The sequence below is a fragment of the Tasmannia lanceolata genome, unplaced genomic scaffold (assembly GCF_043159265.1).
Source record: "Tasmannia lanceolata isolate RefF3 unplaced genomic scaffold, GAP_Taslan_0.1 ptg000016l, whole genome shotgun sequence".
NCBI classification, from domain to species: Eukaryota; Viridiplantae; Streptophyta; class Magnoliopsida; order Canellales; family Winteraceae; genus Tasmannia; species Tasmannia lanceolata.
Window position 1 is genome coordinate 7,144,040 of NW_027518693.1, and position 22,348 is coordinate 7,166,387.

Genomic DNA, 22,348 nt, shown 5'->3' on the forward strand with positions numbered 1-22,348 from the left:
CCCATATTCTCTCTCTCCCCCCCCCCCCCCCCCCCCTTTTATTTTTTTTCAATAGAATAATTTTTTCTACGAAAAATATTTTTTTCCATGATTCATTTTTCCCAATATCCAAATGGCCCCTCAATAGTCAATATATTGCATGAAAAGATATTACAATAAAGAATGTGAAATGTTATCAGCACAACCATATTTTGATACATTTCCCAAAAAGGTCTCACTAGTAAACTAAAGAAAAGACAAGATAGGTTAGCGAAAATATCAAAATCTAGTTGTGCTGATATCATTTCCCAACTGTATAATACTCTGTGACAAGAAATTCTCTAATTATAAAGAGAAAAAAGAAACCTTTTTTGGTAGATAGAAAAAGAAACTTTGTTCCCTCTTGTTGCAAATTGTATTTTGTTGCATTGATGAGAAGTGGCTGAAAAACAAGGAAAACAAAAAAACTCTATTTTGAGTATAGTTTTGTTGTTTCCATGTTTTTCAGCAACTTCTCATCCTCTCCTCACTCATGCCCTTCTATTTCTCTCCCTCTCACACCCTCCTTACTGATAAACTAATATTCCATGGAAAAACTTTCATGGCTTCCAAACATGGCCTTATATGTATCTTGTGCACTTGTTCACGTTAGTTGGATCCATATTATTTTCTTCGGTGGATCTCATTCATTTTCACGAGGAGTGGATTAGTTCCACCAATAATAATAGTTGGACTATAGTTTGTAGTGAATGATAGTATGAGAAGCAGATTAAAAGCCTTCTTCTCCCCAAAAAATGAATTAATGTGATGGAATCCTTCTATTTTGTAAGCTATTGTGAAGATGTCACTTATGTAAAGTTGTACTTAATGAAATGATATCAGTGGTTCAATCAGTGGGTTGCAGATAGAGGGCTACAAAGAATGAGCATATGGCAACATACCCATAGCATCCAAGGTCCTAAATTGACATTTGATTGCACCATTTTACGGTTAGGACATGTGAAAACAATTGGGCTCCAACTTAGCATGACGGAGTCAATTCTATTAGTGTGATTGATCAAACACTAGAATATTTTCTCTATTCTATTCATTCACACCATGGGAGCCAAGATAGAGTTGAGAAGGTATAAGTAGGCCAACAAAACTTCTTATTTTCTATCATAGAGTTGATGAACTTCAATTTGTTTTCTCTTATAAGATTTTCTAACTATAGATAGGTAGAGGCGTCATCTTCAATACACTTTAAAAAAGTAATTTCCATTAAATCATTCATATTTTTTGAACATAGCTTTCTAATCTTTTATATTATTTGGTGTTATCAGCACTACTGTATTCTTAAGCTCCTGGCAACCCTCCCTCCAACTCCAATGCAAATTGAAACCTTCATCCCCAACTCGAAATGGAAATGGGTTCTTAAGGCACTGGCAACCCTCGCACTCCAATTTGAAATGGAAATAGGTTTGAAGCAATGGAAATAGAAGATAAAGAGGGAAATGTTATCAGCACTACTGTATTTTGATGAGGGCACTCATTTTATTAAAAGTACGGTATGGCCCGCACCATAAGATGATCCAACCCATCCGTTAGATGGGTCACAGCCTGAATAGTTTGTGCCCCAAAAATTATCTCCATAGGTTAATCCTAACGCTCCGATTTCTAAAGGGTTAGGATCAAACCTCTAATATTCAGATTGGAGGGTTAGGGTCAACCTATGGAAATGATTTTTGGGCCACAACCTATTTAGGCGGTGGCCCATCTAATGGACAGTCTCCTATGGTGCGGGCCATACCGTACTTTTAATAAAGAGAGGATGTCACACCCATTGTTGGTGTGTGTCGCATGGATGTCACACCCATTGTTGTTGGCTTGTTGGCCTGTGATAACTAAAAGAAGCTAAACCTTTGGCTTTTGTAGGCCTTAATCTTACAAATGGGATGCCTATTCAGAATGGGATTAGAGTCATCTATGTTCACATCATTATGTCCACCAAGTTAATAGCATAAATTAAGTACAAATGTCCTCATTTGAGACCCAATTGGTTAATCATTAGGATTCATCCAAGTCAATTTCTTCTCAAAGTTGTATTGGTTGATCCAAAGTCTCAACATTATAAGGCACAAAAAGATAAACAAATCTTTTTTTTCCTAATAGAGCTTCAAACAAGCCTAATCAGCAAAACACAGTAATCACAGCAAGATGCTGTAAGTCAATAGCAATAGATTCCTAATACACTAATAGACTATATCAAATTTCGAAAATAACTAATACATGAACAAATAAAAACGAATACAACAATTACAATAATTAAAATGAAAAGAGGCACAAAGACTATTCAGAACAATTTTAACCAGATTTTTTTTTAATGATTTTACTTAATCTATGGGCAGCCCGGTGCACAAGGCTCCCGCATTGCGGTGGCTAGATGTAAGTACCTTACCCCTGCTTTGTTGTTTCTGTGACTCGAACCCCTGACCACCATGTCACAATGGAGCAACCTTACCGTTGCGTCAAGGCTTGCAACCAACAACAAAAAATGATTACGAAGACAAGCAAAAAGGAAAAAATACAATAAAAAAAAGAAAAGGGAAGCAGCAGAAAAAAAAAAAAAAAAAACAGAGTAATGAACATAGCTTTCGTACACAGCCCTGATACAATTGGGGGAAAAATATTTGTAAAATTTCTACTTTTTTTCACACATGAAAAGACATTAACTTGAACCAACCCTATTCAATTTTTATTTAGAGAGAACTTTATGATGATATCCCTCTAAATTAATCAAAACCATATTATTTATCTTTAAATTGGAGAAAGAAAAAAAATTTCTCAGGAAATTTTTTTATCATGAGAAATGTTTTTCTTGCAATCCAAACAAAGGCCAAGTGACATGTCCTCTATCACAATCAAAGCAGAAGAGATTTCAGATGGGACGAGGAAAAATTATCCTTGAAAAGTACCAAAGCTGCACTTTCCCCAGGATTTAGAAATCCACCGGGAACGAAATGAATAAAAGAAAAGAGGAGAAAAAGAAAAATAGAACCCAAATATGTACAACGAATATTTGGATAAAAAGCCCTGTAAGGATGAAATAAGAAGACGATACAAAGAAATCAAATCTTCCAATTCCAATGAGCCAAAACTTGCCCGTGCATTAAGGTTGCATTAATCTCACAACAATGGCACTTTAACTTTTAAAATTTTAAACCAAAGTCTAATAGAAGCATAGATGTGCTTATTATCCACAGAGAAGCACATATGAATTACCAACTGAACATAAATTGCCTTGCTTTGGTACACATGGAAAACGAAATATTTTCCCAAATTAGTTACTTTAGAGTAATAGATGTAAAACGTCAGGCAGGAAGGTGTTGTTAGGAAGGAGGAAAAACCTAATACAGTCCAGAAATCCTAAATGCATGGGAATGGCATTGTCCAGAGACGATACACTAGTTCAAAGCAGATTCTGCAGAATGAAGGAATATTTTCATATTTAACCACTATTTTGGAGAATCAAAACTTTGATGAAAGTAGGATAGTAGAAGGGAAACTCTTTCTCAGACCAAATTGGACATACAATCAAACCAGAGTTCAGAACCATGTTTCTTTCGATGTATAACGGGCGCAAAACAAAATTTACAACCTTTTTTAAGCAAAATAAGGCTATGTTCCTGCATTCAACAATGCTTCTGATATGTTTCTTTCGTCATAAAATGGGCATAAAACCAAAGAAATGGGTTTTGAACCCTGGTTAAAAATCAGGATGCAGAGAAAGATCAGATTTGGGAAAAGAAAATGTTCAAAGTGCCGGTGTATAAAATAAGTAATTCATTGTATTTCAAGGGAAAAAAAATTAAATTTCATAAAATAAAAGGATAATAATAATAAACAACTTTGTTGAACACCCCTAATCGGCGCAACGGGACGTGTCCATTTATCTATATCTTGACGTAAAACAGGTGTGAAAAATGATCCTCACATCTATCCCCTGAGCCCAGGTACTATATACACCCCCAAAATAAAGAGCTTAGAGTACTAGAAGAAAATGGAAACTACTCTAGGTGGAGTTTAATGATTCCAAATAATGTTCTCAGCACCAGCTCAGCATAATTGTAGAAATGAAGCCTGCAAAGGAAAGAGAGTAATCTTTTATGACTGCAATGTAGATATTTGGTACAGAGCTACTCACTGATTCCAACCAACACACAGTAGCTTCTTTATTCAGGGCAAGTTTCACTAAGCAGTGGGTTGGATCGGTTTCACAAATCTACAATACTACACAGATGGACAGGGAAATTACAAATTTAATATCTGACAAGTATACTACTTACAGATATTGTATCACGACTGGAAACAAATAGTTCCTCTCTAGCGAAAACTGAGGAACGAAGAGCAAGCACATACCTGGAAAACAATCCTACTCGGCCTTGTGGGTAGACTGTGAATTGTCTGCTGAAGAATAAATACCAGACTTGAGGTTCGGATCCGGGGTAAATAAATTTGGGTACGAGAAGTACGGGTCGTCCTCCAATGAAGTTGTTCGCTGATAAGAACCAGATACTTCAGATTCCAACTTGGGCGAGTCATAGGATGGAGCGTCCGGCGTCACATCTGGATGGGAGTTGAAAGAATGTGAAGACGTCACATTATCACCAAAGGAATGCTGTGGAACAAATGCTTGTGTTTCTGTGATTGGTTGATTATCGGGAGCACCCATGTGGAATGGGTTTTTGCTACTCTCTGAGACCTGATCATTCCTTTTGTTGACGAGCTCTGTGATTCTGACCTGTGCGAGACTTGCTGCCGAACGTGCGGCTGCAGCCGCAAGTTCGGCGCTTTCTGCGGCGGCCTGTGCGGCCGCCAAGACATCTTGTAAGTCTACATTGCCCTCGCTTTTAGTCCTTGAAAGAGATAAGGCAGAGTCACTTTGCCTTGCAGAAAACATGGCTGGCTCGTGTTGGTTTGCAGAAAATGAGGCAGATGATAGTGATGGAGGAGAAATGAATGGGAGAAACTGTTTATCTTCATATGGGAAGGTGTCTGAGGGCTCTGGGATAATTAGTTCAGGTTCCGAATAATGGGTGTGTGTGTTATTCTCAGTAGCTCGAGTAGGTTCTGCAATATCACCATCATCATATTGGGCACTAGCTGGAGGGGGCGGACCAATTTCTGGGTCTGATACATTGTTGGAACTTGGCGTAAGTATAACTTTTGGAACTTCTGGAAGATCAAAGGAATCAAAGTCTGTGTCTGAATCAGCCCGTTCATGGGAAGCTTGGATGGGGGTGGACGACAATGACTCATCCTGTTTCTCTTGGATGGGTGTGGACGACAATGACTCGGCGTGTTTCTCTTGGATGGGTGTGGACGACAATGACTCGGCGTGTTTCTCTTGGATGGGTGTGGACGACAATGACTCGGCGTGTTTCTCTTCGGGGACGGGCAATTTTGATGCACTGATGAACTGGTTTGGGCCATTCTATAAAAAAAAGAGGCCTGTTAATCAGTGAAAACAAAAAAATCCCTTCAGAACTACAACAAAGAGATTATTGACATACGAGTAGATCTTCATGGGGTTTCAAGAGCTCAGTTTCTGAAGCCGCTGGGTCCCAATCGAGCTCGTGCTCTTCAGCAATGTCTTTCAGCAACTTCAGTTTTTCTTCGGCGGAAGGGGTCCGCACTGATAGCAGTTCAATTATCTGTTAAAAAAAGAGAGTACAAGACGCACTCATTAGAAGAAAGGTCCAAATCTCCCATTCAAGATTAGGCGGGAAATATAATCTGTCAAATAACAACACATATCACCTTGCGATTAACACCACAATCTGGCATGAGTTCAGTTGCAGCCGCGACAAATTCCTTTCCATATTTGGCAGCAAACAGCATCTGAACCTGCTGTAATTCTGGTAAGTCTGAGCATCTGGGTGCAGCAAAACAAAGGCTGGAAATCGCTTCTTTCAAGTCTAGAGGACATTCCCTGCACATAGTAGCAGTCTCATATATTCTGCCTCATTTATATTAAATATGTTTGCGTAAGAAGCTAATGACTAAAAAATATATGTGCTACATCAACTCAGGAGAATATCTGCCACAGTACGCCTAAACAGCCATGTAAGTTAAATGGTAAGAAGGCATGAGAATGCAACTTGGGAAAATTAGATCTCATTCCGATAATAAAAATTTGTTAAGGGTTTTCCTCGAGTGTCTGGAACTTTGAAATCCAAGAATGTGGACATATCCATAGAATAAATAATAAATAATTTACTGAGTAATATAAGCTCTTAAATAACAAAATAAAAGCAAAGTTCTAAAAATATTAATTTAGTTCCAACTGGTATCCATAAAAAAACTAATAATTTCATTTACCATACCGACACAATAGTTTTTTTACTATGTCACCAAGACAATTCTCCCAAACATGTCTAGGAGGGTCGTGTCATGCCAAGATGTGTCCACGTGTTCCAAAAGTGTCAGCATTGTTAAAAACACGAAAAGCAGAACTGTTCAGGCAATTTCACTTCTACAAATTACTAACCACCCAGAGATTAAAAAAAATGGGTGCAGAAGTACACCATTAAATACTTGGATGAATTATTTCTAATTAGAAAATAGCACTGCTATCAGCATAAGCCATGAGCCAAGGAAATGAAATTGAAGAACTGAAGTTTCGAATTAATATACTGTGTAGGAGGTTGACAATGGGCAGCTCTCAGGGAACAATAATCAGTATTGTTATTAAGCTTGCATAGTTAGTTGCATCTTAAACCTAGACAAGATTCAAGGCAGCATAACTTCTTCAGCTATTTTAGTTTTCCTCATGAAAAGAGAACAAAAACAAAAACAAACAGGAGCCTCAATAGCATGTGGAGTATCAACCAACTGAAGAGAGATGTTTCTGTTGAATTCTGCTACCTAAGCATAATTATGAGTAAATTGTGATGGTGCATTTAGGAGTCAGCAAGTATAGAGTGATTGACTTTTCCTTTGAGATGTTTTCTATAGATTAAAGATATATTTTTTCAATGAGTATGGGGAGATAGAGAACTACATAATGTAGATGATTCTACATTTTTATAAAGCTGGAAGATATTTGTACAACTTGAGAACATAACAACAAATTTTCTAAAACTTATAAATGGTACTGCAAGTAACTAAAGAAAGGATCCCATTTCGATTGTCTATCTTGTTTGACAGTTTAGACTCCCAACCCTCTCAGTCAGAAAACTGGCTACCAAATGAAGCATCTGGTAACATGTTTGACCCCTAACCAATGCAAGAAAATCCCCACCATGACTACCCGTCCAAAAATAGAGAACTCAACATTCTTCTCTCCCCTACTGCAAGCAGTGAAAAGGGGCTGATTTCCATCAATAAGAGCACTCGGACATCTTTCCCTCTTCTTCCCCTCTCTCCAACCACGACAATGTCAATTGCTTTTCCAGTCTTTTCCTCATCAACAAATCATATTCTTCTTCTCTTCTGGATATCGGGATAGAGATGTAGATCCTAAGCAACCAATTTGAACAAACTACAACATGATAGCATTAAAATCAACATGACGTATTGCTCCAACGAATCTAAAGTCCTAAACCCAGATTCCAGTGCTTGATTTCAGATAATATCCAGCCTTCCTCTTAAAAATCTTATAGTCCGAAGAGATTCTCCTCGAGGAAGTCACACACTACGATTTTGAGTACTCTTTTGCATTAGAGTTGGGATGCCATGCTTTGAGAGAGGAAGCAATTGAAACAAATAGGACTTTGTGTTGCTTCTTGAGAAATGAGGGTATACAAAGGAAAAAAGGAAAGCAAAGAGAGCAACTGAGCACTTGTCCCTACGGTAACCATCAAATAAGTTATAAACACATTTCTTCTCATGTGGATAAGGAAAAGAGGCACAAGAAGGAATGCATTCAAAGAAAGTAAACATGTGGTGAAATTACAAGGATTACAATGGATTAATACGAAACCCAAAACCTGCAAATCGCAACCCTTTCCCTTGCACTCTCAACCAAGACCGTACACAAGACTAATCCGAGAGAAAAAAACCAAGAAGAAAACTCAATTCTCTCTTTTCCCGACTCTTATATCTCTCACCACCACACCAAGAGAGAAGCCCTCTCACTTTTTGCCTTCATGCAGACTCCTCTTTGTAGCCACCACCCTTCTGTTGTAGGTAAAGGAGATACTTTATATCTAGGTTTTCCAAAACCTAAAAAAAAACACCCTTTCTTGTTTTGGCTTCCCATCACAATTAGAAACCTAATTATATTAGGTAACTAGTGGTTGTGGAAACAAGGCAACTTCCCAACACTATGCTTGTTGTCAAGCCAATTAAAATTTAGGCTACATTTGCTGATCTCTCTTCAACATTCTGGGAAGAATCAGGCACCGCCCGCCTCCTTGCAAACAAATTCTGGAAAATATCACATCTACATCATGAAGTCAACCGCTTGGAATTTTTCCAATAAGGGAACTGGTTCAGGATCTTCTTCTATCTTTAGTATTGTCTCAAGCAGGCTCGCAAGCCTCCGTTTTGAAGCAGCAGAATCACCATACAGGCTAGTGGTCGCCGTGAATGAACATCCTCCAATGAAACACAAAGGCATCGTTCAATGGCAGAGGGTTGGTTTTTGCCTGTTTCTCATGAATGGGAAGAGCGCAATAGGAGGAGCAATGAAAGGTGTGACTGGCCGCTGCGATTGAGAGAAGAGAGGTAGATGCCCGAAATGGGCTCGACGATGAAATGGTCATCAACTTTCCTTTTGACCAGCTGGTTGCAGTGGCTTGAAGAGGGATAGTGCGAGGGCAATGAAGAAGGAATACTGGGAAAGACTTAGTAGGTTACCTTGCTGCTTGATTTGGTAGCTCTTTCCCTTGATTTTAAATCTCCACCATGAAACCAAACCAACTAGACAGTTTCAATCCAGGGGCCTTGCCTTAGTTACCGAGATTGCGATGCTCCTAATTATGATACTATTTTAATTATTTTATGTTCTGTCGATAAAAGTTTTCATTAAATGAAAAAAAGAGATACCCTATGATCTGTGGACACGGACACGAGTGTCATGTGTCGACACGGACACGGAGTGTCGGACACGGCAAACTCTCAAAATTTAGAAACAGGGACACGGCTAAAATAGAAAGTACATATAATCATGTTTTATGGATATAGATTTGTGTGCCGGGTTTCGATAAGAATATGAGATATCTGACATGGAATCCCCTAAAAATCTAGAAATAGTGGCACACTCATAAATGTACATGCATACAAAGTTACTGACACTTCTAGCAGTACACTTAGAAGTGTCTAAAGGAGTGTCGACACGGGTGTCGTGTCGGACACGACACGACACGTGTGTCGGCAATAAATTCAAAGTGTCCACCAAATCATAGGAGATACCTTCTTTTGAGGAAAAAAGATATCTTAATTATCTTCCTATAGATAACACGGTACTTTTCATAGCACACAAAATATAGTCTAGGTGAGTCACCTCCCTCGGATCCTAGATGATTGTCCAACAACTGAAAAAAAAATGTTTCGGTTAATTATATGTTTCATATCTATAAATAATTATCATGTGTATGTGTAACCAGGTGTGGAAAGTGATTTACATATTGGTCATCAAAACATTAAATAGAATTAACTAGCTTTGGCAGAGGAGGGACGGGTTACTACTTACAACATCAGAATTTAGATATTTCTAATACTAAGAACAACCATTTTTGACATTGGGAAGCCTCATTCCAACCAAGAAGTTAAGAGTCCTTATATTATTTGGACTGTTAACAAGGGAATTCCTATCCAACCAATCTTCCATATAAGAGTGTCTATGATCTACCGCTGATATTTACCAATGAACAAAATCATCATGATTTTAGTGTTTATATCATCTTCAATGCTTTTAACACATTGTTTTATTTATAACTGCCTTCAAAATGTTTCTCATACGGCTTATATGTTTGGACTCTCGACATAAAAGCACCAATGTAATCCATGCAGACTATTGTTCAACATCTCCAAAGGTATTATCAAGTACTCCATACTAAGCCAAGGACCAAAGGGTGTCTAAAGTCTAAACCAAACTAAGAGCTAGCGCACCAAAAGGATGGCATCGCCCTTGCAAGGGCTTTTGAAGGGTTCAAGTGGTCAGTCAATCTAAGTTTCATGAAGATTTTCTATATGAGTTATTACAAAAAATAACCTTGATAGGGTGTGATGTCATGACAAAAGAGTACGGGTTCCTAGAAAAGAATTCGAGGACATCATGACCACTGGTGGAATAGAGGAACCTCAGCGAAAGTCAGGTTGACTGTATCCTTGGGTATAATGATTTTCAAAGGTTCAATGGAAGCCTTTAAAATCTCAGAAAAATGTACTTAGCCATTTTATTTTTCTTTTTTAAATGCTATATCTTTCCACGAATCTACCTAGGGTTTGAGACAGATGCCTCTAGCGAGAGAAAGCTACATCAAATTTCCAATTTTCTGAGGCCAGTGAATTATCATAAAAGTGCAATTCACTGAGAATAGAACATAGGTTACCAACAAAATGACTCTCACAAGAGCATAATACGTAACACCTACTAGCAGGATGACACTGTATAAAAAAAGCTTGTTCTTTACTATTGATGGATGCTGGCTAGCTTTGCATGCATCACAGGACGATCTCAATCTACAAGGGAAGTACATCAAAGCAATGACAATCAACCACCTATCCCCCCTTGCACTTGATAGTTGGTTGCTACAAATTTATGAGCCAGGGCCTCTTAGAAGTTGAGATTTATAAGGAATTTCTTTGACAGAGAGATACCCAGGGTGGCTAGGCTTCTTCACATGTTGGAGAACTGCTATATAAAAAAGACAAGTGAAGATAAAAAGGTTTGGATCTGGTGCTCTACCGGGGAGTTCAATCTCAAATCATTCTACCATCGGATCGTACTTTGTCCTGTATCCTCGCAGGTAGCCAGAGTGCGGATCATTTCAATGCCGCCCAAAGTAGAGGCTTTTGGTTGGACCGCCTGCCACAACAAAATACTGACAGTGGATCACCTGCGTAATCGACACATGCTTACCATATGCCATTGTGCTCTAAGTATTGACTCTGGAGAATCAATAGACCATATGTTCATCCAATGTAGACTAACCAGGGAAGTGATGTGTAGAGCAAGATATTGTGTAGATTTGGCATAGCCTGGGTCTTCCCTGCCAAGCTTATTGATTTCTTAAAAGGATGGCTCATAGTCCCGGGGCGAAGGGAAGGAAAATTTCTATGGAATGTGACATTGTTAGCTATGATATGGGTTCTATGGAAGGAAAGGAATGGCAGAGTATGCAGATGCTTCGTAAAAAGCTCCCAGTTCATTTTTTTTTTGGATGTAATAGCCTTAACCATCTCATGGGTTAGGATATTACAAAGCTTTAGATTTGTTTCAGCATTCGACCAACGGAACAGTTGGATAGAAATTTGTGCTAGCTCCGAACAGGTGATCGCTTCATCCCAGCATTGGGATCCTCCCATGCAAGTCAGATGAAGGTGAACTTTGATGGATCCAATCCAGGTAACATGAGCCCAACAAGAATCGAAGGGCTCCATAGAGATAAAAGCGGGTCAACTAGGTGCTTCTCGGGTCCCGTTGAAGCCACATATTCTAACGAGGCGGAAGTTAGGGTAGTTCTCCAAGGCATCAGTATGTTAGAGAGCAGTTGACTGGAGCAAGTGATAGTAGAAGGAGACTCTCTCAAAGTCTTAAGTTGGCTCAAGGGGTCTCATGCCAACCCATGGAGATTCACACATTGGTTCGATGAAATCCAGGACAAAGTAGCTGGCTCTTCCATTTCTTTCCAACATATCAGGAGGTCAGCTAATACCGAAGCCGATATACTGGCTAGGGCGGGGGTGCTTAGGATCAGCTTAGAGATATTCGACTTTCTTCCACCCTGAGGGCCATCTTACAGTGCTTGTGCCTACGTGACTTATTTTTCGTTTTGTACTGACCACATCGGTCGCGGACTTGCCCGTTTTTTCATCATCAATAAAAATTTCTTGCCAATAAAAAAAATGAGTCAGTTTTGTTAACTAGTCTCGTATATTGTATACGAACCACTGTCATAAACCCCAAAAATGGCTCCTACAAGAGCACAATAAGTAACACCAACTAGCAGGGTGAGACGATATATAGCAGCTTGTTCTTTACAACAAGGGAAGTACATCAAAGCAAGGATAATCAACTCAACAACCCCCCCCCCCCCCCCCCCCCGTAAAGAAAAAAAACACCAGCACCTTACATTTGATATTTTATTTCTAAAAAATCATATGGGTCAGTTTTGATCCCTAGTTTCCAATCCAGCACTCCTCGCTCACCCCACAAATATAAATCTTTCTCACACCCTGCATTCCCCTTGCATATTGATTAGCATGCTTACCGTGTTCTCTAACAGTGATGCAAGTAAAAATAAATCACAAACAAAATTTGAAGCAAAAAAAAAAAAAAAAAAAAAAACTACCTCTGTGTTTCAATAATTGGAAGGCGGACGGAAATAAGTTCACAAAACAGCTCAATAATCTCTTGCGCAGCCATCATATTCACTTCACGAATGATATGCTCCACCTGAAAGGAATATCAGCAATTCAAGTAGAAACTTATTGATTACTGCTCCCAATTACAATGTATTAAAATCAGATACTATGACAAAATTGTCTTATTACCCGAATTCGAGCTGTTGCCTCTTGACCATTCTCGAGGAGCTTGGCAATGTCTCTTCGCATATGCTTCAGCTGTATCTCTCGCCTATTCCGCAGCAACTTTATGCGCGGAATCGTCAGCTTTAGTAGGGTTTTACTGAAAGCAGAGAAAAATTTTAACAATCAAAATACAGAGAATTCGTTATCCGCAACCCGTAAATATCTAAGGGCCCGTTTGGATACCCCTTGGATTTGGATTTGGAGGTGAATTTGGATTTCCAAAATCCATGGATTTGAAATCAAGAATTTTAAAATTCACAAATTTATAAATAATGCCGTTTGGATGACCACGTATAGATTTGGATTTTAAATCTAAATTATTATTTTTTGTTTGGATGCTCTTTGGATTTGAATTTGAAATCTAACAAAACCAAAAAGCCCTAAAATACTTGATATAGGGGCATTTCAACCATTTTCCATGATCCAGGGGTATTCTAGTCATTTTACCCTGTATGGGGGTATTTTGATCATTTTTTATGTCACAAAGGGTGTTTTAGTAATTTTCCATGACTCAGGGTAGTTGGTCATTTTCACCCGGTATAGGTGTATTCCGGTCATTTTGCATGACCTAGGGGTATTCTAGTCATTTTACCTAATATGGCGTATTTTTATCTCATGAGGGTATTTTTAGTCATTTTAGTCATTTTTCATGAGTCATAGGTCATTTTTACTTGATATAGGGGTATTTTGGTAATTTTCCATGATCTTGATGTATTTTAGTCATTTTACCCTATATGAGGTTATTTTGATCATTTTTATGTCATAAGGGTATTTTAGTCATTTTGCACGACTCGGAGGTATTTTGTCATTTTTACTTGGTATAGGTGTATTTCTAGTCATTTTACCTAATATGGCATATTTTTATCTCATGATGGTATTTTTAGTCATTTAAGTCATTTTTTATGAGCCATGGGTTATTTTTACTTGATCTAGGGGTATTTTAGTATTTTTCCATGATATTGGGGTATTCTAGTCATTTTACCCTGTATGAGGTTATTTTGATCATTTTTATGTCATAAGGGTATTTTAGTCATTTTGCATGACTTGGGAATATTTTGTCATTTTTACCTGGTATAGGGGTATTTCGGTCATTTTGCCTGACTCGGGGGTTTTCTAGTCATTTTACCTAATACGATGTATTTTGATCAGTTTTAATGTCATGTGGGTACTTAAGTCATTTAACACTTTTTTGGTATATTTTGGTCATTTTAACCTCTTACGGGTCAGATTTATATTTATAAATAACCTTTCGCAGAAAGGATTTATAAATCCAAAAAAGTACACTAACATGAGGAATTTGTAAATCTTGTGGATTTCACTCAAATCCAAATCCAGATGTCATAAAGGCTTGCCAAACGCTTTAAATCCAAAATCACCTCCAAATCCAAGGAGTATCCAAACGGGCCCTTGCTCCGTTTGGATGCCAGAATTTTTTTGGTTCTTTGGACTTTTGTGGAATTTCCGCAGGTTTTCTCGTTTGGTTGCTAGTTATATAGTGGGCAAAAAAGAATCCCACAAACCAAAATAACCCCGCACGAAACTCAAAGCTGGAAAAAAAAATCCCAGGAACCAAAATAATCCCGCACGAAATCCGAGGAACCAAACCAAAAGAAGAACTTTTTTCTTCCCAACAGTTCAACCAACCAAACAAAGCATGGGATTTTTATTTTACCGGGATTTTTTTTCCCACCATAGTCCGGTCAACCAAACATGGGATTTTTATTTTACCAGGATACTTCCAGGGAGGTTTTTTTCCCACCAATCTGCCAGGAAGTTTTTTGTTCCACAAAAGTCCCAAGAACCAAAATAATTCTGGCATCCACCAATCTCCCAGAAAAGCAAAACATGATTTTTTTTTCCTTTTATGTTTCTTCTTGCTACAATTTCACATCACCCATGAAATTTTTTTCCCTTTCATTAATTTTACATTAATTTTGATTCTTCTCCAGCTCTTTTTCTTATAATCGATCCAAAAATAAAATAAATAAGATAGAACTTAACGAATTCAAGACAGATACATCACAATAAACCTGAATTTCCTAAAAGACAAAGATCAACGAAAATCAAAGATTAAATTAATAACTCACGAATTGAATAGCTCTAATTTCCATAAAATACATAAGAATAAACCCTAATTCCCCTAAAATCATCAATTGAATAAACATTTGATTCATGATAAACCCTAATTTCCCTAAAATCATCAATTAAGTAGCTCTCCAACTCAAATCGAAGAAAAGTTACCATCTGGCTCCTTTGAATCCCTTGTTGAAGAACGCGTCGAGCATCGACATCGAGAAAATCTCTGATTAAAAGTCCTAATCAGCAATTATTCTTATTCTTTCAACTCTGAGCAAAAAAAAAAACATAGAAGATAAGATATTTCACGATGTGAAACTAAAGTGGAGCTGGTGATTAAAGACCTTAACCTCGATTATTCTAATAATAAATAATGATTTGAGAGAACTTTCCGATAATATATTGAAACGGTATTAAGAAAATGACAGAAAAAAAAAAAAAAAAAAAAACCCCTACCGACTCTCTCTACTTCCAGACGCAGACAAAGAGCTTTCTTACAGACGAAGATTTTTTTTTTCTCTCTCTTTCTTTATTTATTGTGAACGCAAAAATGCTACAATCCTCGCTCGGCATACGTAATGCACGCGTACGCTTTCCCCTTAAATACAAAAAAAAAAGAGAGATGATATTAGCACAACCATGTTTTTATAGTTGCACGGTAATCAATGTATGCGTAGGGTTGCAACTTGGGTCTACCCACATCGGCCCGACCCGAAAATAACTTGGTTCGGGTTTAGAAATCAGGGATCTTGGGTAGGGCGGGTTTAAAAGAAAAAAAACCCAAAACCCGACCGAGTCATATGGGTGTACTGACTTTCTTAAATATCTCTCGAATAACATAGCAAATCATTTTCCAATATATTGATATAATTGTTTTCACGGAGGTGATCATGTCTTTTATATGAAAATATAGTGTCCTTAAATTTATACACTTGACGACATAAATTTAGAGATTGTTGGTGTGAAGACTTGTTTTTCTTTTCCACAATCTTTAAATTAGTAATTATCCTACGGTGAAAAATGAAAATCCGAAAATCCGACCCGACCCAACCCAACCCTAGAAACTATCTTGGGTAGGGCTGGGTTTACAAATCTCGGGTTTTCCTATAAAAAAATTAGACTTGACCCGACCCAAGATAATTCTCAGGTAGGGTTGGAAAACCAGACCCAAGATTATTCTTAGGATTTTGCGTAATATCTGTTGAGAAAATCTGCCGGGCAATCCGATCCGATCGTGCACAAATTAAATGAACACCAAGATTTTACGTGGTTAGGCCAAGCCTACTCCACGGGCGAGAAACACGATCTTCCACTATGAGAAAAATAAAATACAAGGATTACAATGAATTAATCTCAAAACTCAAAACCCGCAACCCTTTCCTTGCTTCTCAAAGCCAAGATCGTACACAAGAGAAATCCGAGAAAACCCGAAAGAAAACCCAAGAGGAACCTAAGAAGAAACCCAAGAAAAAAACTCTTTTCTTCCTTCTTCTTATCTCTTTTTTCTCTCTTTTTTCTCTGTCTCCCTTAGGATAGCTGTCACACCCCAAGCCTCTCGCTCGTCCTCTTCTCACAACAGAAAACTCACTCTCTTTTGGTATTTAGGTTTTCCCCAAAACGTAACAAAGTAGCTTTCATTTTTGCCTCTTGCCTTACGACCCAAGCAAACTACAGTGGGTGGGAAATAAGGCAACTTTCCAACAATCTCCACCTTGGCTTATTTCCCAGCCACCTGAAGATTTTCCATTGATGTTGTCACCGGTCTGCTATTACCGCAAACCACCATTGGCCTTCTGAAGTACCAGCTACACACCCTCGAATCACCTTGGTTCTTACTCCTCCCGATTCGATCAACATGACCAATGCACATGCGTAGCTGCCAACCCGTTGACTCACCCAGTCAACCTTGGAGAGGGATATCGATCAATCCTCCCCAACGCAGGTACTGTCATCCTCTCACAATTGTCTACAACCCAAAAACCCGTCTCTGCACCAACTGCGAAAGAGACCCTATGCGTGCACATATTGCCACTCCGTTTCCAACTAACCATCGAGATCTTAGGAACACTAGTCATTGTGTCCCCAACCAGACGATATAATCCACCACACTTATCGCCTTTCATCAGAACCATACAACCGCGTGTGATTTTCATGGCTCCACCTGCAGCTGAAAAACTGCAACCCCTGGAGTCCAACCGGCCAAGAGATACTAGATTCTTTCGTAGCTTTGAAACATGCGCCACACCACCCAAAGTACGAACCACTCCATCAAACATTTTGATCTTCACCGTTCCAACTCCCGTGACGTCATAAGTGTTAGGGTTATTAGGGTTTAAGCAGGATGCTTAAAGCATTACACCCAAGGTATCTAGTTTGGAATACCAAGTTTGTTGCCTCCAGCCCCTATATATATAGATACACTAGGGTTAAGAGAGGTTGATGGGCTCCAGCCCAAATGGGCCCACTACACCTGGTCCATTACCTATTGGGCTTATATTAGAACATAAATGGGTTATATTATATATACCCAACAATCTCCTCCTATGTTCTACATATAGCACAATCCAATAGATAGATAATGTGATGTTCAAACAAAATTATTGAAGCACCCATATCACCATATCAATAAAGATTTGTAATCCAATTGAAAACAAAATACTTTAAAGAATAACCAAAAGTTTTAGAAATAATCTAAACTCAAACATAAGCAGTTTCATATGTAAGTGAACTATTTAATCAACGGAAGAGAAAATAATAGTTCCCACTGCGCTATAAGGATTCACTCATCAAGTAAGTCATCCTCATCAAGATCCAAATTGAGGCAATCTCCTCCATTTTCGCCAATTCCTGTAAATTATCAAATATGAATTTCATTAAAAAATGAATCCAATCATTTGTGTATTTTACTAAAAGTATCTAGTTCTACCAGAAGAACTTAGTACAATTTCATAATGGCTGAAAAAACAAATATTAATATCAATAAGCATCAATGTCAAGTTTCAATCAAGAACAAGACCTAAATAGTTTCTTTTACAAAGAACCATTCCATGTTTCCATTTGGAATGTTACAGGCATCATATCCAAATTGAGTTAAGCTGTATCATCAAGTTTGGAATGAAACAACCTTTCCCAAGAAGGACATGTCATCAAATGTGGAATGACATAAAGATAACTGTAAACATCATTGAAACATATCAAGTGCTTATCTTGGCCAAGATAGGGAGATTCGAAAAAATTCAAAATAATAGGAATGTAGGTTAAGACACGTCTACACAGTCTTTAACCCCATCTCCCCCGCAGTTTTGAATATTCGATCTTTGTTCAGTCCCTTCGTAAGAGCATCGGCCATATTATCCTTCGATCTCACATCAACCAAAGTGATAATACCTTGTTCTAGAAGATAATTCAGCGTGGCATGTTTCAGCCTGACATGTCTCCTCTTACCATTAAAGAGTGAGTTTTTCACAATCGTAATTGTAGCTTGATTATCACAGAACAAACTTAAAGAGTTAATCTTTAAAAGGGTCAATGGAATGTCCAGGATCAGATCTCTTATCCACTCTGCTTCATCTCCTGTAGAAGCTAAAGCATAAAGTTCTGATTCCATAGATGACAGAGCAATACAAGTCTGTCTCTTTGACTTCCATGCAACAGCGGCTCCACCCAGTGTAAAAACATAACCACTGGTAGATTTACTGTCTCCTAATTCTGAGCCCCATGATGCATCAGAATACCCTTCCAGGATAGGAGGATGGCCAATATAACATAGAGCATAGTCTTGAGTACCCTTAAGGTATCTCATCAGCCTCATAAGAGCATCCCAGTGCTCATGACCAGGATTACTAGTGAAACGACTCAGCATGCCAACTGTAAAGGCTATGTCTGGTCTAGTGCAACTCATAGCATACATGAGACTACCAATCAGTTTAGAATAATCTAACTGATTCACACTGTCTCCTCCATTAGAGATCAGCTTCTTGGTATAATCAAATGGTGTCTCAATCGGTTTACACTCACTGTATCCCCATGTAGAAAGTAGTTTTCCAATATAATGGGCTTGGCTAAGAGTAATCCCCTGCCTTTCAAAACTTACTTTCATACCAAGAATGGTGTCAACCACACCAAGATCTTTCATGTCGAATTCTTGAGCCAAAGTGGTTTTCACGTCACTCACTACAGAGAGATCGGAACCAAGAATCAACATATCGTCCACATACAAACAAATAATCGCAACCTTATTCGACACTGTAGACACCCCATTTTGACCGTGCCCTAATCCTTCCGATTTTGCGCAAAACCCTATCAAACCAATGCTCTAGGGTCCCAAAATTCACCCTAAGCTAGGTTAAGGTCCCATCTAGCTTCCCGTAAAATTTCGTCGAAATCCGAGTTCGATTGCCTAGCGAACGAGTCGAGCAATGTCGTACGTCAAGTTCGCAGATGGGGGGTGCATTTATCCTGAGCGGTGTCTATTCGAATCCAGAAAAGACAAGGGAAACCGCACGATCATCATTTTTTCGCGCGCTCATCAATTTTCCGCGCGCTCATCATTCTTGGAGTGCCGATATCAATCTCCCGAAATTTCTATATATATCATTTTCTCTCATTTTTAAAGAAAAGAAGAAGAGAAAAATCCCTTTTAGAGAGAGAAAGAGTGAGAGAAAGAGAGGATTGTAGAGAGAGAAAGTGAATCTGATCTTCTCCGATCATCTTCTCCGGCAGATTTCCGGCCGGTGCGCTTTTTCTGTTTCTCCTTTTCATTGTTTTTCCTTATCCTCTCGCAAGAAACCATAGCCTAAGATTCTTTAAATCTCAGATCCTCTTTTCTAGATCCTAAATTCAAAATCTAAGATCTGTACGATCCGAAACCCTAAATCCGTTTCTCTTCCTTCCCCGATCATTTTCTGGTTGATCTTCCGCGGAAGAAGAGGAATCAACGAAGAGATCTACACGTTTACAGATCCGATGGTTTGAAGCATAGATCTGGCTATTGTTCTAACGGATTTCATCAGATCTGAAAGAAGAGAAAAATCGAATCGAAGGAGGTAAGTCTTGCTCTGTTTTATATTATGTTTTGGGATTTTTTGTTCTGATCGCGTGTTAGATTGTTTTGTAAGATGATCTTCTCAGTTACATAGAAATTTTATCTCACATGATTTTTTTTTTTACCAGCTGGTGTGAGAAAGAAATACATCTGAAATATTATATATGTATATATATATATATATACATATATATATATATATATTATTATTTTTGAAATAATGCAATCTATGCTAATAAAGAAAATGTGTTGTAAATCTGTGACGTTTAGAATCTTGCAAATTTTGTTGTCTTTAGAGCTTTTAGAATAGTGAAGATAATTTTAAATACTAAAATTTTTTTTTTGGTATATAATTGTACTTGATATGCTTTTAAAATTCAGTTATATGAAAATTTTCTAAATCTTGTTTAATTTCTTTGAAAAAATGATGTAGTTATTTTGAAAAGATCTCATTGAAATCTCCTTCGTGTCGCTGATCCGTGAATTCATGTTTGCTGGTGTGATTTTTATTACGAAATTTACTTCAAATTGCTGTTGTTGTCTAGGATAATTTATGAGAAAATGGTTCTTTAATTGTTGGATTGAAACACTTATTCCTTTTGCACTATATGATTTCGAAATATAGGATTATCTTCTATGAACTGTTGTGTTTCTATCTTAGCCTGTTAACCTCTGAATTTTTGGATTTAAGAATCTGAAATTTGATACACTTTGGCAGCCATCATAAGTTTGGAAAGTATTTAGTTAAAAAGTCTGTAAGAGCCTATTTAAGCATGTTTGCTATTGATTTATTTCATGTATCTCTACTTCATGTGAGCAAAAGTTGTTATTTGGTTTTACTAAGAGTGTTTGTATGTCCATATGAGTGTTATTCTCTCATATGGATAGATTTTATCCTTAGGTTGTAAAAAAATACTCATGGGTAATGCTATGTAAATTATAGGATATTTGATGCTTAAAGCTTTAATTCAATGCGTTTAAATGTTTTGGTCATTGTCTAGAATAATAGTAATTATATTTTCTTTTCTTTTCTTTCTTAATGAGAAAGGTATTTTGGTAAGATAAGAGTTTAATTTTGTGCATGATAATAAGGGTTATTTATGTAAGCTTACTGAAACTTTAGAGTTGTTAACATTTTTTATTTTTTATTTTTCAAACTGACCTTGAGTTGTTATTACCCATGATCAGTTTAAAAATTATGTGGGATTAAGGATATTATATTTCAATCCTGTTTGAGATTTTGTAATATCCTAAAATTCTATTAAGTATTGTCCTTCTTAGCTTCAATTCCACTAATTAACTGGTCTTGGACTTTTGTTTTGTTGATATAATTTAGACCTGGAGGCTGATGTAATCATTTTTTTTTTTCAAACCTTCATGTGTGAACCACATCATTATTTCTTTGGCCATTGTACTTCATTTATATTTTGAAAATTTTGCTCACTTGGTAATCGCACAAGGCTTACGGTCCTTGCATTCTTTGCTTTTAACAAAACTTTTTCTCTTAGCAATTTAGTTTAATATAGGTGGGCATTACCATATTCAAAAATTTGTCATTATCTAGATTACCTCGCATGTAAAAAAAAATGACATTAGACTGTATTGATCATAGCTGGTTGTATTGTTAATAAAAAGAAAGTGAGATGATATGAATGAGAATACATGGTTATATGTAGTCTTTTATTCTATACCTACCAGAAGTGTCTTTCATCAAATTGGGGTTTGAATTTTAATTTGAATTCGTGGTTATAAAAATGATGAGGACCATAGCAAAGGATACAAGTGAAGTTGAAACTTTGCATTTAGTAAATACAGTGATGGTCATGTCAGTTCTCAAATTATCCTTGTTTTGACCTTTATATAACATAGACTAAATAAATTAAAAAAATCAACAAGGTCAACCTGATTTGTTTGAATCTTTTGCTAAAATCATATTCTAGCTGATATGGAGTTCAAGATAAGATTACTGTTAGCTCCTCATCCTGGTATACCATTTGTCTGTGGAATGTCCTCATGCAAGGCATGATCATGATAGGTAAAGTAATGTATTTCCTTGGAAATTTGATATCAGCCCCTCACTCTCTTGATAACAGCAGCCCTTACATTGCTTTGACATGTGTAGCACACTTTGCTTTGACATGTGTATCCCTCTTATACTTTAATATGTGCAACCCTCATTTTGTTTTGTCATGGACAACTCTTTTCACTTGGATATTTGCAGCCATTTCTTCATTTTGGTAGCAACAGCTCTACTTATGATCATCCCTATGTGATTGAGAGTATGTGTATTAAAAATCTTCCAAGGTCCTCATCGAGTGAGATTGCCACTAACTAATGCATGCCTTGTATTATCACTTTTGACCTCATACATCATCATTTAAAATGTCACGTAGGATTGAATTGATACGTGTCCCTGCATATTGGATAACTATTTGTTTATGCATATACTGAAGTGTCACTTGTTCAGAGATTGTCGTTTTTGTTGCATGTTATATGCATTTGTGGGCCTAA

General features: G+C 37.4%; 1 protein-coding gene across 3 annotated transcripts; it reads right to left on the reverse strand.

The window, feature by feature from the left end:
• Positions 1 to 3,769: 3,769 nt before the first annotated feature.
• Positions 3,770 to 15,377, reverse strand: LOC143848068 (uncharacterized). Of its 3 annotated transcripts, XM_077356862.1 has the most exons (8): positions 15,250 to 15,377; positions 14,959 to 15,063; positions 12,682 to 12,814; positions 12,480 to 12,583; positions 5,779 to 5,950; positions 5,532 to 5,672; positions 4,378 to 5,452; positions 3,770 to 4,098 (listed from the first exon to the last, which is right to left on the reverse strand). In XM_077356862.1, exons 2-7 carry the CDS (start codon positions 15,006 to 15,008, stop codon positions 4,391 to 4,393), a joined length of 1,662 nt encoding a protein of 553 aa, XP_077212977.1. In that variant the 5' UTR covers positions 15,009 to 15,063; positions 15,250 to 15,377; the 3' UTR covers positions 3,770 to 4,098; positions 4,378 to 4,390. The 3 variants fall into 3 exon arrangements, with proteins under 3 accessions (XP_077212977.1, XP_077212976.1, XP_077212978.1); XM_077356861.1 differs by lacking the exon at positions 3,770 to 4,098 and having other exon boundaries at positions 4,104 to 5,452; XM_077356863.1 differs by lacking the exon at positions 3,770 to 4,098 and having other exon boundaries at positions 4,104 to 5,452; positions 14,959 to 15,019; positions 15,250 to 15,338.
• Positions 15,378 to 22,348: the final 6,971 nt, after the last annotated feature.

Bases quoted from the DNA above. Each gene is read 5' to 3' on its own strand.
- LOC143848068 (XM_077356862.1), bottom strand. From the start codon at position 15,008: ATGTCGATGCTCGACGCGTTCTTCAACAAGGGATTCAAAGGAGCCAGA. The intron at 12,815-14,958 runs GTAACTTTTCTT...CTCTGCTTTCAG, and splicing joins GGATTCAAAGGAGCCAGATG to TAAAACCCTACTAAAGCTGA. The intron at 12,584-12,681 runs GTAATAAGACAA...TATTCCTTTCAG, and splicing joins AGGCAACAGCTCGAATTCGG to GTGGAGCATATCATTCGTGA.